Below are 18108 nucleotides of genomic sequence, written 5' to 3' on the forward strand. Positions count from 1 at the left end.
GAGAGTTAACAAGATATGCGTGTATGTGTGATCACAAATTCCAAAAAATGAATGGCCCTCTTTCTGTCGTGTCAATCATATCGACCCATTGTCCTAGCATGATCTTACCCCCGGGAAGGATCACTCCCTCATAACCTTGAATCCAAAGAAAATCGGTTTCCAGCTCACCTGGTGGCCACAGCTCGCTTAGTAAACATGCTGCTTCAACGTCACTTGGCTCCGATTCGCCAATCTCGAGAAGCAGCGGGAGTTGCTCACGGTCTGCGGCATAAATGGCAAAGCAGATACGCTGCCAACCGGGAAAGCCGCCTTGCGATCCTCGAATAGGCTCTGTAAAGCCGCGCACTGGATATAGATCGTCGCCAAGTTTTTGGAGCCCACGGAAGTATAAGCGATGAGACTCTGGCCCAACCATCGGGATTATTCTGTTAAACTCAGGTGGCCAGTTCAAGGTGTTCAGGTCTGACCTGATTTGAAAGAACTGGGAGTTGACCAGTGTAAGCATTGTCTTCCCCCCCCAAATGTCTTTTGCTATAATACATACCAATGGATCAGTGTCCCCTTGCATCCAGTGTGTGTTCAAGTCAGCGCATGATTGCCGGTTTTCGAGTTTGGTGACTGTTTCCGGGTAGGGATGGACGCATGCTTCAGGGCAAGTTTAGTTGTTTGGAATTATGCTTGATTTGAGCAAGTGCGGTTAGACACTGTGACTTACACCAGTAACCCACCCAGTTGGTGCCCAGCTCCACGTTTTCCTTGATAGTAGACCATACCCTGGGTCTTTGGTCTACAGGTAGCTTTGCGTAAGAAGTGCAGTAAGTAGCTTCATTAGGGCTCAGCAAATGCCGCACCCAGAAATTGCGGATATGCAAAATGGTCGGTAGCTCTAGCTTCTTTATATCAATAAATGGTCTCGTGATCTCAGTTTGGTAAGAGTAGACGTCTGCAATATCGTAGTCTGTTCGGAGGCAACGAACGGACATTTTTGGGTCAAGCGCTAGGCCGGTTAGACACTATTAAGAAAAAGAATATTGTTATTGCTAGCTCTACAGTTCTCACATGCACATATATTGGTTTCCCTACCAGTTGAAGACCGCAAAATAGATCCGACGGACGGTCTGGTTTCGTGTTTCCATAGCCGCTTAGGGGCCTGTTGAGGATGTCTGGAGCAGAAAGCTGAAGTGCCTCGCGGATACGCTCGAATGTCTTTGAATAGACCACTCCGTCAATCTCCGTAACGGTTAGAGCCTCCAGGAGAATGCCTTGCATCACCGTCAACCATAGTAGCTGCTCTTCTTTCTGGCCAAATCTAAAACTGATTTTCTGGGAGAGAACGATCGAACGAGTCTGATACTCGATCTTTAGTTCAGAGGAACTCCGGCCTGGGGGTGTATCATACAATTTCATGAAACGGTATCGCCAGACAGACGATTCCCCAGGTAAGAGATTCTGAGCTAGAATGTCACAGCATGAGGAGAGATGTGCAACATCAGCATCACTTGGCAGTAGACAAGCTATGTATTGGATTATCTGAAGCATGAAAATTTTAGCAGCTGACTTGGTAACACAGAAAAATTCAGAGAATGTACCTCAGCCGGAAGTCGCTGGAACAGGTTGGATTGACTTCGGATAGATATTTGGAAGGCCAGCCGCTCCATTATTGCACGTTGGTGTTTTTCTTCTCAGACGTTAGCGTTGCTGTCTTTCTTGCTGTCACCCGACTAGGTATGCTTCAAAGCTTTTGCAATGTACACTTCGCTCTGAACTTTTAACATTCGGTGACTGGCAAACTGTCACTAGTCAACAGTATCAGCTTCGCGAATTATGTCGGTAGTTAACCGATATTCACATTGAGAGCAGCCCCTCGTTATTCGCTGGGATCGGAGTTTGTTGAATATAGCAAGAAGAAGACGACCAGCAGAAAAAGGCGCAGAATTGTTCGAGAAGCGGAAAAAATATAGCTGATCGCATCGGTGCTGATGCAAAAGGCAAGTGTTGTCCACACTGAGACTCACTTGACAATATCTTTCTTAGGTACACTCACCGTTCAGTTGTGATTGGAGCCTGACCTGAGCCTCTCTGAGGCCAAACCAACCCCTATCTTCCGAAGGATGGTCACAGCATTGTGAGCACTATGTGCGTCATGACGTGCCACTACCGAAGGGAATTATCTTCCTGCATAGTGTAGCCGCATCCCAGGGGGGTTTCCATGACCAGGTTCTAATATGCTCAGGGAATACAGGGTGCCTAAGGATATCAGTATTTTTAGTCTAAAAATTATCTTATACGAAATTCGTACAAACAATTCTAAGGATGTTTCAAACTTCTTGTCTACTATGCCTTTGAGCCTCGAGTCCAGATGTGCTACAACATATGGCTAATGATTACACTCGCTTTAATTCTTTAGCCTCGTTAAATCCATGACAATAATATACAGTAACTATACCCAACCCAGTACCGGTTAGCCTTACGAGGATACTCAAAGTTCAATAACTATCTGGGTCGAGATGAAAGTCTGGTCTACCTGGACGTTATATCGCGGGTGGTATTGAGGTAATAGACATATTGGTTGAATTAAATCATGACTTGCAATGAGGCCTTCAGCGTTCTACCACTTGGTAGGCCTTGAGCCCATTTCAGCTTGCTCAACTTGTCAGGGCGTTTCTTCCAGAATGCCCCATTTTTTTTTAAAAAAAAGGGGAGGCCATACTTGTGAGAGCTGCCTTTTCATCTACCTATTAAACTTGCATCAATCATCCCCCGGGGCGACTTTACAATGTCTATTTTTGTCCATAACCCATCGATAACCTCGGGGCCAACAGCCCTATGATGGCCAACACACAAGAGGAAGTAAGTAGCCACAGTCCCGGCGTGAATCGTGGATTCACAATTGACGTGCTCAAACATAGCCAGTGGCTTAGTCTCCCAAAAAAAGATGTTACGGAATATAATAGCATCGAGAGGCTACCCGTCTTCAGTCCGAATCTGCTAATGCGGACGTGGCGCATATATTCAACATCTACGACCAATAATCAGAAGGCGACCCCCAAACCGAATTTGAAATGCTTAATATCAATCTCAACAGTATTCTGTGCAGTAGGCATATGACCCTCCACTTCATTCGTCGGTCACCCAAGGGGGATGGGAAGTGCAACCTGATATCACTAGTAGTTGCTATTTTACTCGTGTCTTACCCTCTACGTAGCAACCGAATGTGACTCTAACCAAGCTGTTATCTAGGCTTCCCTGGAATAAAGTGCTATTTACCCAACATTCCCCCTCAAAAAAATTTTTGGGCTTTACGCGCTTCATGCGGGAGTATCTGCACCAATACGGTCTGTACAGGCATTGGGCGGACTAACCTCAATGTTCAAGAGTAAGGGAGAAGAACCTGCCAAGGCTATTCATTTCAATAGAGGTGCTCATATAAGTCATACCTCTCGTTTGGAACCGTAGACTCTGGTGACACCTGGTTTTCTAGTCCGAAATCCTTTGGTCCATGGTGGATACCTCCTGCACAAACTGCCAGAATGGGTGAAAGACTTGACAAGAAATTCTATGACTGCAACGGTGATAGCTCCCTAAATCGTTGCCGGTAGGTATGTCGGTAGGGGAAGTTCGCCTTGCGCCTTAGTCTAAGAATCGTCCTATATCTTTGGTTACTCCTCCTAGGTCTACCCATCAATGACAACATATACATACATGTACATGTGTAAGATCTCTCTATTTCTCTAGTTCTTAACTTCTTTCTTTTTCTTTCTGGCTTTCTAGGAGTCGTTGCGGGTCCTCGCCAGACTTTCCTTGACACCCCAGCCATCTGCGAGGAGTTCCTTGACCTCTTCTAAACCGAGCCCACTCATCTCAGGGTAGATCGCCCACACAGCAAACCAGCTAACTGCACAGACGACCGCATAGGTCCCAAAGGTCCACCCTGGAGACAATAGTTCCATCATGGGAAGAAAAGTGAGCCCGACAACGAAATTTGAGGCCCAGTTCGTTGCTGTAGCGAATGCAGACCCGAGAGACCGTACACTTAAAGGAAACAGCTCGGACTGCTGCCAGGGTACATTGCCAAGCCCGAAGGCGTAAGAAGCCGTGTAAACCGTTAAACACAAGAGAATAGTGATAGGGAGCATTGAATCATCTGGCACGGTGTCACTGGACCCTGCACGTGTCAGTGGAAAAGAGGACAAATCTGATGACACCAAAGAGAAGGTTAGTGCGCAAACGATGAGAGATATTGTCATGATAGGTATAGAATAGAGGAGGATTCGGCGCCGGCCGATCCTATCGATGTAGGTAAATGCAAGCAATGTAAAAAGAAAGTTAGTCGTGGCCACTGACAGCGACGTGAGCGTCGGCGACGAAAAGGAGAGAGATGAAAATATAATGCCAGAGAAGTACATAAGACAGTTGAAGCCCGAGAGCTGCTGCGAACCTTGTAGCATCATCGCTATAATCAACGCTCTTCTATTGCCACCAACGTAGAAGAGCTCTGTGGTACGCTGCAAGACGTAGTGAATCCACTGTTGGCCAGCCCCAGAAGAACCACCAGGATGACCTAACCGTTCTTCTGCTACCTCCTGCTGAATTTCCCGTAAAATTCGTTTAGTGATGCAGTCACTGTCTGGATGACCCTGGTAGACCTTTCCCAGGACAGCTATAGCATTTGTTTCGAATCCTGCTTGTGCCAGCCATCGGGGAGTTTCAGGTAGAGCGGTGAGGATAACAAGCTGAAAGAGTGCCGGAAGTATTCCAAGGCCAACGATCCAGCGCCAGCCTCCGTCAATTAAGGAAAAGAGCCAACCCACGATGTATGCTACAACTTGGCCACCGGTGATGAACAAGGAGAGAATCGTCACCAGTCTGCCCCTCATATTGGATGGTGCCAATTCGGAGATGTATCTGATGAAACAATTAGCTAGGAACGAGAAATCATTCTAAGCAAGCAGCTTGCTTGTTCTCGATCGACTTCTTCTAGGGTTATTGTTTACAAGATATCGACCTACAATGGAGTTACCAAGCTCGCGCCGCCAACAGCTAACCCAACAATACTTCTACCAGCAATCATGCCCCATACTTCATTGGAGATTGCCTGCACAAAAGCACCTAGAGCGAACAGCGCATCTGCAACGAATATAACCTTCCGGCGACCGAACTTGTCAGCCAGAACCCCCGCAAGGGGGCTGGCAACCAAAGCAAACAAGCTTGTGCAAGATGTTATTAGGCTTTTGTCTAGTGTTGTAAGATCGCGATCGGAGAGATCCGTGCCGATTGATACGAGCGTTGAGGAAATCACCCCTGTGCTTCACGATCACAGTTGTCAGTATTTGAATTTAGCACAGGGGCCATTTGCATTCGAGGAGAAGCGAAAGCGGCCACACCGTACTCATAACCAAATAATAGCCCACTAAGACCAGCAGAGAATGTCAATGCCCATATAAATTGAGTTCCCGAGTAGTTTGACTCGCTATCAATGTGCCTATCTTCTTCATTGTTTTGGGGGTCGTGGGTAGTGTGTCCATCTAGAATAAGTAGAGGAGCGTTAGGGTCCAATGTATCGTTTTCATGTCTAGTGCCCATGTTTAAGAAGGATATTCCTAATAATAAACAGTGCCAACCCACGCAGAGACGTTGACTGAGCGGTAGGAACTGGATGCCAAGGGAAGCATGGGAGCTACGGAAGAGGTTTAGCTTTGGCATCTCACGGGACCCACTAATGGCTTAATTCCTGAGGCAAACACATCTTCATGTTGTAGTACCTCGGGCATACATTCATCAAAGCTTGATAAAACTGATCAAATCCGTTCGGCTTACCATCTCGTGGCTTTGAAAAAACTTGCCCAGTTCTACTGCCATTCATTCAAGTGATAGGACTTACTATAAGCCTGATACCACGTAGATGTGGTTAGATATTACTTAGTAGTTATCTTGCTTAGCCACTACCTGTATATAGCCACGCGCTCATATTGGTCGCCTCTCTGAATGATCACAGACAAGAATCATGCTTCTGAAACAAAATGTCCAGACAAGCATAAAACAATCGAAGATGGTCTCAGGGAAGCACATAGCCCCGTAAGCGGATACATAACGCAACCTTCCATTTCCCTTATGTAGCGACAGTTACTAGTAGGTGTTGACTCGTAGGCTGCAGACGAAGTGGGGCAAAGACATATAGATTCACTCTAATATAGTATAGCTTATGTTTTCAGCCCGTTGGGTTTCAAATGCTCCCTATCTAGTGGGCAACTGCTACACCTGCTTCGTTGGCTTGTGAACTGATCATCTTCTTGTAGGCATTGACGGTGCCATCGAACTTGGTTACTGTGCCCTTGTCGCACACCCAAAGACTAGTGCAGACGTTCTGCAGCATTGTCACATCGTGTGATACCATCACGACACCACCTTCGAACCTCTGCAATGCCTCAGACAATGCATCCATACCTTCAATATCCAGGTGGTTGGAAGGTTCGTCAAGGACCAAGATGTGTGGATTTGTCAACGACAAGCAAGCAAATGCGACACGAGATTTTTGTCCTCCAGACAGGAGCTCCATCTTTTGAAGTCCAGTCATTCCAGTGATTCCGAATCTAATTAAGGCAGAAATCGCACATCAGCAATCAAGCGTCAAAACAAGTGAACTTAACAGAGGGTTCAACGTACGCTCCCAGATGCCTGCGGTATTCCTCGTCTGTCTTTCCTGGGTAGGTCTTTGCCATGAAGCTTACCGCACTGGTCGTCAGATCCAGAGCATCAACATGATGTTGGGCAAAGTATCCAATACGTAAGCGAGCATGTTGCGAAAGAAGGCCCGAAGTTGGCTCAAGCTGGCCAGTTAGCAGCTTCAACACTGTGGTTTTACCAGCGCCGTTCGGTCCAACAATTCCTATCCGAGAGTCAAGTTGCACATCGAGATCGACATTTTTTAAAAGGGGCTTATCTTTGGAATAACCAAAGGAAATCTCGGACATCTGTACAATGGGTGGAGAAAGCTTTTCGACATCTGGAAATTTGAAATGCACAACGTAATCACTCTCCGGGGCTTCCAAGACTGGCATTCTCTCAAGCTTCTTGATTCGAGATTGCGCCTCGGATGACTTGGCCGCGTTGTATCTAAATTTATCGATGAATGCTTGAACATGATCAGCCTTGTTTGGCAGGACATACTCGATTGGGTCGGCCACCAACCTTGCAAATGTGCTCTTTCTGCCATTTGTTTCTCGTATTCACGCTTCGCATTCTTCTTCCGTTCCTCCTTGGTAGCATAGAACGAGTCTACAATATATTAGCTAGCGTCACTTGAGCGTCCATATCGCCGATCGACCCACCGAAGTTGGCCCCCTTATAGTAATCCAGCCTTTCAGAGTGTTGATGTATAATATCGGTAGCGACCTCGTTTAAGAAAGCCCGGTCGTGCGAGACCACAAGAACAGTACTAGGGTATCCCTGGAGGTAGTTGGATAAGAATGTAATGGACGGAACGTCCAGCATATTGGAGGGTTCTGTATCATGTTAGACTCATATTCCTTCACAATGGGTGGGGGGACGATAAGAGCTTACCATCTAGAAGAAGCAAGTCTGGTTCGCAGAATAAAGCTCGCGCTAGAGCTAATCTCATTCGCCAACCACCAGAGAAGGTTTTTGTTGCAAACTGCTGTCTTTCAGGTGAAAAACCAAGACCAGCCAAGATACTGGCAGCGCGCGATTCGGCCTTGTCCGATTCCATTTCTGAAAGTTTGGAATGGATATCACTTAAGGTTATGTCTAGGCCCTCCCTTTCGTGATCAAGCCTGGCAGCATCTGTAGAGGTGTCTGCCATCGAAGATCGTTCGGCTTCTAGCGCAGCCAACTGTTTCGTAATTCTCTGCAAAATAAGTCAGAGGGACGGACTTGTTGAGGACAAAGATTGTCGAGACAAGTAATACTGACATCTTGGTCTGCGAGAAGACGCTTTCGCCATACATCTGCGTCTAGAACCGCTTGCAGAGCAGGAGTGTCGTCACCCATGATCTAGTTAAAATCGTCAGAAGGGCACGGCAAATCGGGCCAGAGAATGATAATAAAGGGTGGTGGTGAGGAAAAAGAAAAAAACCTGAAAGCATACTTCCTGTTCAACGTGCAAAATCGATATATGGCTTGGGATAGCGACTTCTCTACGGCTCAAGGCCCGCAGAAGAGTGGACTTTCCTATACCGTTCTGACCAACAAGACCGTACCGTCGACCGTACGCCAAGGTAAGAGAAGCGTCGGTCAGGATTCGATGACCACCAACAGAGGTGTCAATGCTATCAATCTTAATGTCCTTGCTCTTTGCTGCAGAATCCGAGCCCAGCTGGAGCGGGTTAACAGCCATGAAGAACTCCTCGTAAGACATGGTGCTATCTGGCTGGTCGAGGAGACGGGACGATTCGTATTGCACCATCTTCATTTGCTTTTTCTCCTGTTTGGCACGGATCTTTCGCTCTGCCTTTTCAAGTTTCTTGCGGTCTACGCGAGACTCTACTTTCCTGCTGTTGGCAGATTCCAAGTCGACATTTCCACCAGCAAGTCCCAAAGTCGAGGACATGTTTCTCTGGGACCCAACATTGATGGCCTGGTCTAGCTTCTTAGCAGTGAACGGCATTTGCCTCCGCTCCGCATCGACACCATCCGCAGAACTCAAAGAAGAAATGAATTTTTCCACTAAGTTCCGAATAGCTTTTTCATTATTGTCGGAGAAGTCTCCGGAAGCAGAAACCAGAAGTTCAGTGACCATGTCAGCGGCTTCCGCCAATGGTGACGGGGCATTTGCGTCCTCAACATATGCCCTTGAAGCATGTGTCAGGTAGCCCTATAATTCATTAGTTCACCATTTCCAGCGCGTATCGTAAGATCCATAGAAACAATTACCACAGAGTATTCTGAGATCACATGGTCGAGACCTGGAATCTGTGACTGAAGTTCTGCCTCCATCTTGGTTTCACTACTACCCAAGAACAAAGCTTCTTTAAGATGGCGAAGAGACTCAAAGTGTAGAGAAGAAAAAATGACACTAGTTCAGCTGCAGCACCGAACAATTATGTGAGTCTATAGAATATCATGGAGTGTTTTCTCTTTTTCTTCCCTTTTTTTCCCGCTCTGGTTGAATGACTTTGGCGGAGTGGCGGAAGTGGAGTCGACGCCGTTCTGGATTGGTTGGTCTTTCGCAGAAGGGAACCCCCGCCTCTCAGTCCCTCAGCCTCTCCATACTCCGTAGAGGTCCCGGGCGGACATGCCTATCCCAAGTGTCGGGTTTACGTACATGCTGTATATATATGCTATCACCTGATACTAGTAGGCTTCATCTGAAGATCTTGCTTCTCTCCCCCTTTATTCCCTTAACCACCGATGTCAATTCTTTTCACATCATGGGGCCTGTTAGAAGAGAGGTCTATTTTCCTTTCACCAAGAAGATACCGGCCTATCTACTGAGGATAAGTCAAGTTGAGAGAAAGAAGATCAGCATTGTCCTAGAAAATTGCATGTAACTGGCAAGGGAGATGGAAGAAAGAAAGGGATATAAAGGTATCCCTAGATTTTGGATGATGTTAGATTCTCGACTAGTAGTACTAGTAGTCATCCCAAGCAATTAGCCACACAACGCGCATGTATCACTAAAATCGTTGGGCAATTAAGCGGTCCTTGCGAGGACATACTTGTACGCTGCCTAGCAGTGGGCCTAGGCAAGGGATACGAGTGTACCATTGTACCTGCTTTTGGTAGTTTCAAGAAGGATCCGACAGTACGGGGTAGTAGAGACCAGCAGCAAGGGATTTGAACAAGGGATCGAACTGAAACACGCGGCGGCGGAGAGTTGAAGAAATAACGAGTGGGAAACACCAGAAAGGAGTTACATCATGGATACTACTTTCACTAGAGTACAGGAGCACGGGTCCTGGATGCATGGTAGCAAATAAGCGCTGGTCCTATCAAGAAGACGGAGTGGTACGGAGCACTACTAGTACTTGCTTGGAACTTACTAAGGTTCAACCGACTTACTCCGTGGTAATTGGAAAAACCGCGGGAGGCACTTCCTGATTACTAACGAAGAGAAATCTGCAACGACGAGGGATTGTAAATGGATTAATACTTAAGATAGTGGCAGTCAATGTACATAAATATATTCATAATCCCATAAAATATTTATCAAATCTCTCTCGCTTTGCCTTTTGCCGAAATGAATTTGTTTTTATTTTATTAATTACACTTTTTTTAGGGGGCCCCACTTCGTCCACGGAGTAGACCGACAGTTCAGGTCGGAATTATTGCCATTCAAGAAACTCGCAGGCCACGTTCCCTTCCAAGAAAATAGATCTATCATTTCCGATCTGCTTCTGGTCCTACCAAATAAGCTTACCACACGTACCGTTGGCCCGGCATTTTGACACTTGAGAGACACAAAGCCCCGTCATGGTCTCCCTCTCTATTTCTATTAGGCATATGGAGTAGGTTCACCTTTACGGAGTAGTCGAAGCTTCTTCCATAGGTGTTCATTTCTCGGTCTTCGCTAAAGCTATAAACAGTAATTAATCAGAAAAGCGACAAGGACCGGTGGGTATGAAATCATTTTCGCTTTCTGCCGCCATATTTTGGAAAGAGCGGGAAATGTTTGTTCTTTTACCGTAATTATTCATTTTAATCTTTATTTTTATTTACCCTTATTTTATTCTTATTCTTATTTTTTAAAACTTGATCTAGTAGTCCAGAATGTTCCATCTACTCAGAGCAGTTCCCTTCAGTATTAACGAGTGGTTCCGACCGAAGTAGTCCGTAGCGTTCGATCACCCGATCTAAGGTACGATCTCGTTTAAAGGACATATAACTTCTTAAGAACTGGCTATTCGGCAAACTAGGGAGGCAATGAGCTCCGAACCTACCTTTCTTACTCACCTTCCGCCCATATTCCAAGTGGGACTGGCCTCGTCGTGTTGGTGTTACCGTCCTGGCCATATACTCTTCTCATTTTTCTGTATATGAGTTCATTCTACCCAGTGCTGTAATATCCATAGCGACTCACAATTAGGAACTATGGACGAGGACAATGTTAATGTTCTATTCTTATCTCCTCAGAGCAGGTCTAACTTAGTAGGTTAGTTAATCTTTCATCAAAGCGCCTAGCTAGCTTTAGTAGGTTAGATGTTCTGGACCAATAGTCAAGGCGTAAGGGATGATGACGATAACAGGGGAAGGGCAAGAAGCTGAAAATCCCTGGTTTCGTTAATAAACCCTCCAGCAGGGCTTCCTGGATCTAGTGTATTCCCTGTTATTCATGGAGATTTGAATTTATAACTTTGTTTGCTTTCTCTGGTGACTGTGCCCCTCTTCCTGCAGCTAATGACGGACAGTCACAATTCACTATTGTTTTCCTGATAATAGATTCCTTTTGGCTGACGCTGCGGCTATTGCTATAGCTCATTAGAAATATTCTATAGTTATGCATTGTTGATTGGCACTGCAGCTTTCATAAAGGGGGCGGGTGGCCATGAGGACTAGTATTATTTGGTATTTGACAACTACAGTATACTACTAATTGACTTGACATTTGTGTTCATCTCTATAATCAATTTACCAGGCTGATAGCAGGCTTATGAGGTTTATGGCGATGTCTTGTTTCTGGGATGAGGGAGAAAGAGAACGTGAAAAAAGATTACATATCAATACCTAGTCCAGGCTGTAGAAATTCATACCCCGTCTGGGGTCTTTTTTTCTTCTTCTTTTCCCACCCTTCCTTTTTTCACAAGATCGAAAGGCTTAAAGTTGAATAGTACGCCTAACTATTGTTATTCTTGTAAAGTGAAAAATATCTCTCCTCCCTTCATAAATATTTCTCACTATGGTGATATATTGAATGAATTTACCTTGCCGGGTGGTGTGGGTGTTGTGCTGGGGGTGGACACTCTCCTAGCGTGATCCATTCCTTTAAACTAGAACCAGAAGAACATCGCCCGTGGGTGGGCAAAAAGAGTGACCGTGTGTCCCACTCTTCAGGCCTTTGTTGATCAATAGCCTCTTGTTATTGTTGTTTTTATTTTATTATTATTATTATTATTATAATTATTCCTGCTCTTTCTCATCTACTTTCTTCCTCTTTTTAGCTACCTTTGGATAGTTGTTTTTCTTTTTCTTTTCTTTTCTCTTTTTTTACTGCGGCTTTACTATAGAGATTTGACCACAGCTCTGATGTTCTCTTACTCCCCATTCCTTTACTATATTCTTTTTTGGTCTCCTCGCATTCCTTTCTCCCAACAGCCACGCGCCGTTCCCCTCACTCTAAAAGCACATCGACTTTACTGTGCTTGACATCCAAAACAACCTCCAACCGTACCCGGTGATAATATCCCTATCCACAACTCCGGGCTAGAATTTTCAACCCACGTCTTTTTCCTGAGATGCTCCCAATCTAGACGTGCTAAGCCAGCTGGTCCTCCTCGTGCATAATAATGCAGATGGGTCGTCAACTACATGTAATATCGATGTTGCCACTTTGAGCTTCATGGTGCTTGACACTATTCTCGGCGCATTTAAGGATGGAGCATATATCAACTGTGAGCTCTTTTCCTTCAATTTATTTCTTCTTTCTCCCCTTTGGACTCCTCTCCCATCTTATAACCTACTTCCTTTCTTGCGAAGCAGTTACACCAATAACCCATCATGGACCTTGTGTCTTGCGAATATTCTTGGCTAATGAATAATCACCCAGCTTTGTGCAATCAGCACTGTTGGTATTGCAGCAACCGGCTTTGCTCTCGGTCGCGTAGATCGAGATTCACCCAAGCCGGCGCGCTTCCGAAAAAAGACCTTCCCTCTGCATGATCAGCACGCGCGCGCGACAGACCCTCCTCGATCGCCGCTAGACGACGCCGTACAAGCAGGCCCTTCCATCCCATTCACGACAGTAGAAATAAAATCTACCTCGCAGTTCAAACCTTTCCATGCGAGTGGGGGCGATTCTACCACTGGGAACCACCCACAATGTCCAAACCACAGGAGAAAATCATCCCTTGCAGGGATTATACTGCGGCGTCGTGGTCAGACTCTATCAACCCCTCCACTGCGAGTCGAGGAAGACTCCTCAATTGCTTTGCATAGCCGAAGGCCGTCTTCCTCTTGGGTGCGACGGCTGTCGTTTCAGCCAGGAAACCGGGGCTCATGCCAAAGTCCTACCTCTCCGATGTTGAACGGACCCACAAGCCCTACCCATTCGCGCCCCTCCAGTCAGCGCCGAGCACCCAACAAACTCGTCAAGCGGCCTCCATCACAATCTTCAAGCGCTCATTTTCAATTTGCGCACGCGCCTTCGCCCCCTTCAACAACTTTATTCCGTAGACCAGCCACAAGCCATCAACGGTCCGAACACTTGAGACACAAAGCAACCCATAGCTTAAACTTTGAGCCCAGTCTTACGAATACACCATTGCTTCCTCCTAACAGAGAATCCTCTGTGGTTGATATATCTTGGCAGCCTTATTTAACTGCTACCTACGATGGGGCATCGGACAGGCTGGCACGCAGGCTGTCAACTGCAACCAAGCCAAAAGAGCATGGGCTGCGGCGAATTCTCCCGTCTACGGGTACTATTCCAGCTCTTCTTCTAGCAAATTCAATTACAAACAAGGAGTCTTCGACAGGGATTAGTTCGCCGGAGACCGCGCCTACCTCTCCAGTGCAGTTCCGCGATCCATTCAAACCAAGTGATACTTCACGAGAGTTAGAAACATCCCTTGCACCAGAGGAAAACCATCGCCAGCCATCGATATCAGTTTCAAATGATTCCAAGTCAGCAATACCGGCCTCAGGCAATGCTGATGCTCACAAGCCCCTCAGTACTGCACTTGCCCGTCCTAAAATGAGAGCAATCTCAGCCCCTCTTCCTACTTTTGCAAACTCGGAAGGAGCCATTTTGCTGTCCCCACGATCGCGTGCAAGGCGTAATATTACAGACCCAAACGTCTTCCGCCGGCCCCCAATTGCCTCGCGGGCGGATGGATTTACAGCGCCTGGGTTTATGGGTTCCAGCTGCAAAAGGGCCACCTCATCCTCGCGCCTCGATATTGGTTATCTGCGAGAGACCGGGCAACGTCCACTTACTTCAGACGGTGTGGCCTTGTCTGTCTTGCAGGGCCCAATCCGCCAGCGGCGTAAACGACATTCAATTGCCGCATCTGATCCTGCCTCAACTGTTATTGGCTCTGATGATACTCGTATTTTCACTTCGGGTGAGGAGGACGAGACCGATTTCTTGAGCGACACCGCTTTCGATTCGATCCGCACACATATCACCACTAGCAGCAATTCGGGTCTGCATTCTCCTCGGGTGGAGACCATTTTTGACAGAGATCTACCGCTCAGCAATGCGGGCGAAGAATCCTTACGTGTCACGCAATTCGCCTCGCATTACGCTTTCGCTTCTCGGCGGTTTGACGACAGTCACAATCATTCCGACCTGAAGCTAACCCCCATTTCTATCTCTCTCCCTGACCCTCAGGAAAAAAATATGCATGAAGAGGCGAGTAGAATATCGTTTCCTTCCGATTTGACAGATGATGAAGACGCCCACAGCCTGGTAGCTGCTTTACCTGGTGAAATAGTCAAATTGGACGAACAGTCGAAATATCCGAGAATATCTTTGAATAACTACGAGAGGAATTATGCTGGCCGTGATATCTTGTTCGCCCATGGCCGGTCAGATATTCCTCTCGAGTTGACTAAGTCCAATTCGCGCAGCGTTACCAATGAGATGTTTGAATTTTGCCCTAGGATGAATATCTTTGACTGGTCTGAACAACCCAGAAATGACCGCGAAGCTTCTGGGCCCGATGGACGCCCCCGCACAGTCCATGGAAAACATGGACCTGAGCTTCGGGGTAGTAGAGCTCCGGGCCGCAAAGCACCAAATACCTTACATCTTCGGAGCCAAAGCGTCCCAGTATCGAGAGAGTATCCAGCTACCAACGAGACACGACAAACATCAGGCAAATTTGGCACTTGGGGGTTGGGCAGCAAGGGTGTTAGTGAAGACTGGGATAGTGACTTCGACTTTGAGGATGCAGACGAAAGTATAATCAGCGAGAACATGCGCACGAACAAGAACGTTGCCCGGCGCAGCATGATAGTTCCTCAGGCTATCATGGAACGTCAAGCCAGTCTCCATGGACAGTTTGGACAGGTTCAAGAACTGACCCTTTTAGTTGAAGAGCTCAAACGCCTTCGCCACCAAGCTAGTTTCTTGGGCATTGTGCGTGGGCCATCTAATGAGCTGTGGAAAGAAGCAGAGGGTATTGTCAATTTGGCCACTCTTGATGATGAAGAACATAGCCATTCCCCCCCGGGCTCCCCGTCCTCTCTCACCTTCAGTTTCGACGATTCTGAGGAAGAATCGGCCAACACGAACGATCCCTTCAAACGAGTCAGCGGAGAGTCCTGGAGAGCTTCATTCTCAGAACCGTTAAGTCCAAACCAAACCACTGCCGATTCTGATCACACGGAACCCCCTACCAAAGCAAATTCTGTGCTAGATCTGATCTACCAGCAACGAATATCTCGCGATTCATCCTTCATGAATCGTCAATCCCCGAAGTCAAAAAAGCTCCCCTTCGATACACAATCCCTTCGTGACCTCGTTATCCGAGCCGGCGTTGTAACCCGTGCTCTTAAGGAAGTAATTCGCAGAGCAGAGGGGGTCGCACCTGAGTCCAATGAGAACATGCATCATTCTGTCCCTCCGTTCAGCCGGATATTCAACCAATCCACTAATGATGATGTTTCGACCTTTGAGACGCACTGCATTGGTTAACGTGCATACATCGAGTTTCCTGCTTATCATGATCTACTCCACCTCAAGCCTCCCCACAAGATCTCTTTGTTTCGATTTTAAAAGTTTCAAGTCTTTAGGCATACGACTAACGTGCAAGAGGACACCTAGTGCAGTGTCAACTTTAACAATTCCTTTCTAAATAACCTTTCCCTTTTTTTTGTGCGTGTGTGTGTGTGTCTTCTTGGCCATTCTTCATCGAGAAAGTTCGTCATTCAAGAGACTGTTTATCTATTTAGATAGATCTCTTTTGTACAAGTGTGCCCATTGGTGTATATTTTCCCTGGAAACGTTGCGTTGTGTGCCTTGGCGACCCTTGTAAGAGCATTGCAATGTTGGGTTCTTATTCTCTTTTTTTGAAAATGTTTTACCGATCCCCTAGTTTAGATCCATGACTCACATTTGTTAATTTGGCGGTCTACCACTGGTCTGTTTTTTGCGTTTCCATTATTTTTTCAAACTTTGTCACTTCCTTCTTTCCTTTCTCCCCCTCTTATTCCCTTTTCTTTTACATACAGCTAGGAAAGTGTATGGATAGGTTGTTGAACGTTGTGGGGGTGGGTGGAAAGGAGAGATGGATAAGGGCGTGTATGACACATCATGAGGACCATGTCAATTCTAGATGAAGACTTGGGAAAGATTAACTAATGTCAACAGTCAAATATTCCAACTGTTATTATACAAATACTCAATCCAGCATAGACACAGTTTGCCGGACTAGACAGATTCACAAGTGAGAACAAGTCCCTTATAGAATCAATCCCTTGAAGTCTCAATCAGTATCTCAACTTTTCCCTCTTATCTCTCGGCATATACAAGTCAGTTTCTTAGTTCATCAACGTAGTTCCGAGGCTTTCCGGACAAGAACAACAGATAGATAGGGTTCATCTCCAAGCTACTATTTGACACCAGAATCATAAGTACATACATAATACCGGCAGACCCCCCCTGGACTAGCGTTAATTTAAGTAGGTCTTCTAAGGAAATATTAACCAAATGAAAATATACTCCGGAGTAGAGAGAAACCTCATCAGCTCCATCTGGGCATCTGAAATAACAATTATAGGGCCGTTGCCATATTCCATAGACTTTATCAAACACCCGGCGGCCAATTAAACAGTAACAGATATATCTTTCTCCCTTGGCAGATATGGAGACTATAAGACTCAGAACAGACTGAGCAGGGAACAAAAAATTTTTACCACCTCATATATAGATAGATAGACAGATAATAAAACAATAGAGCGACTTAATCAACTACTATATGATTGCCAGATCCTGACGTATAAATGTTAATCAGAGAATGAAGGTAGACTATAAAATATAACCAATAAAGCCTCTAGGGGCATTTCGCAGCGCGGAATACCCAGAAAATCTGGAACAGAACAATTCTTGAGACACAATCGGATACTTAAATAACAAAAGGAGGCTATCCCATTATCAAAGCTATTTTACGATAAAAGTCAGCTCAGTTCCACCCTAATATAATACTAGATATAGCAGATAGGGTAGCAGCTCTCTCATCAATATTTACTCATTGGCAGAGGATTCTGCAAGCTCATGAAAGTCATTCTAAAGCCATTAGTTGTTTCTAAAACAGTCGGACCTCATAAAATACAAACAAGCCCAGGATAGACAGTAGCTTGGTTCACATTTCATCCATAGGGTGAAGGATGTCGAAGAAGCTGAAGAAGGGAAAGGCAGTTGAGCAGCTGAAGCGACAGCTCAAGAACTATAACCCTACATACCTTTCAAGTAGCAGTAGGGCGCGCCGTTGACTCGTTCTAATTAATACTGGACTATATGAGGTTGAGACTGAGAGACAGCTATAGACGGATGCCCTTCACCTAATGTGCACTACTTGGAGGGCAATGGAAGGCTGGTGATCGATGCTATTCATCCTGAGTGGGTAGCAGGCGATGGGGGCACCTTAAACGTTAGCAACGATAAGCACAGAGCAGGCAATTTGGTTGGGCAAAGAGAGTAATCGGAGTCATTGGTTAGTCAGGTACGGAGTACAGCCTAGGTACTACTAGTAAGGTATGACTGGGTAAGATGTACCGAGTGTATGTAATTGTACAATGTACATACTACGGAGTACATACCAGGCACCTCGTACCACTCAAACAAGCCAGGGAAGTACGGAGTAAACATGATAAGGTGGAGCAAAGGCCGAAAGGGGGCTGGTTTCAAATAAATTTATTGGTCACAAGCAGAGCGGGTTCCTGACGCTAGAGGATCTTGGCATCCCCACTTCGTCCGAATTTTCTACTCAGGGG

General features: G+C 46.1%; 3 protein-coding genes across 3 annotated transcripts; 1 reads left to right on the plus strand and 2 right to left on the minus strand.

Annotated features, from left to right (window-relative positions):
* Positions 1-31: 31 nt before the first annotated feature.
* On the minus strand, positions 32-5583 carry F9C07_2201900 (sugar and other transporter-domain-containing protein; the record flags this gene model as incomplete). Its single annotated transcript, XM_071509527.1, has 7 exons — positions 32-508; positions 774-1013; positions 1084-1449; positions 3438-3469; positions 3797-4905; positions 5010-5306; positions 5390-5583. 7 exons carry the CDS (start codon positions 5581-5583, stop codon positions 32-34), a joined length of 2715 nt encoding a protein of 904 aa, XP_071365071.1.
* A 577-nt stretch (positions 5584-6160) lies between these two features.
* On the minus strand, positions 6161-8952 carry F9C07_5126 (ATPase component of ABC transporter; the record flags this gene model as incomplete). Its single annotated transcript, XM_041290991.2, has 8 exons — positions 6161-6590; positions 6664-7132; positions 7189-7275; positions 7329-7502; positions 7561-7864; positions 7930-8010; positions 8105-8830; positions 8890-8952. 8 exons carry the CDS (start codon positions 8950-8952, stop codon positions 6239-6241), a joined length of 2256 nt encoding a protein of 751 aa, XP_041144722.1. The 3' UTR covers positions 6161-6238.
* Positions 8953-10118: 1166 nt separating this feature from the next.
* Positions 10119-17771, plus strand: F9C07_2282107 (uncharacterized protein). Its single transcript, XM_071510541.1, has 3 exons — positions 10119-10463; positions 10542-12563; positions 12719-17771. Exons 2-3 carry the CDS (start codon positions 12546-12548, stop codon positions 15809-15811), a joined length of 3111 nt encoding a protein of 1036 aa, XP_071365072.1. The 5' UTR covers positions 10119-10463; positions 10542-12545; the 3' UTR covers positions 15812-17771.
* Positions 17772-18108: the final 337 nt, after the last annotated feature.

This window comes from Aspergillus flavus, chromosome 3, assembly GCF_009017415.1.
Source record: "Aspergillus flavus chromosome 3, complete sequence".
NCBI classification, from domain to species: Eukaryota; Fungi; Ascomycota; class Eurotiomycetes; order Eurotiales; family Aspergillaceae; genus Aspergillus; species Aspergillus flavus.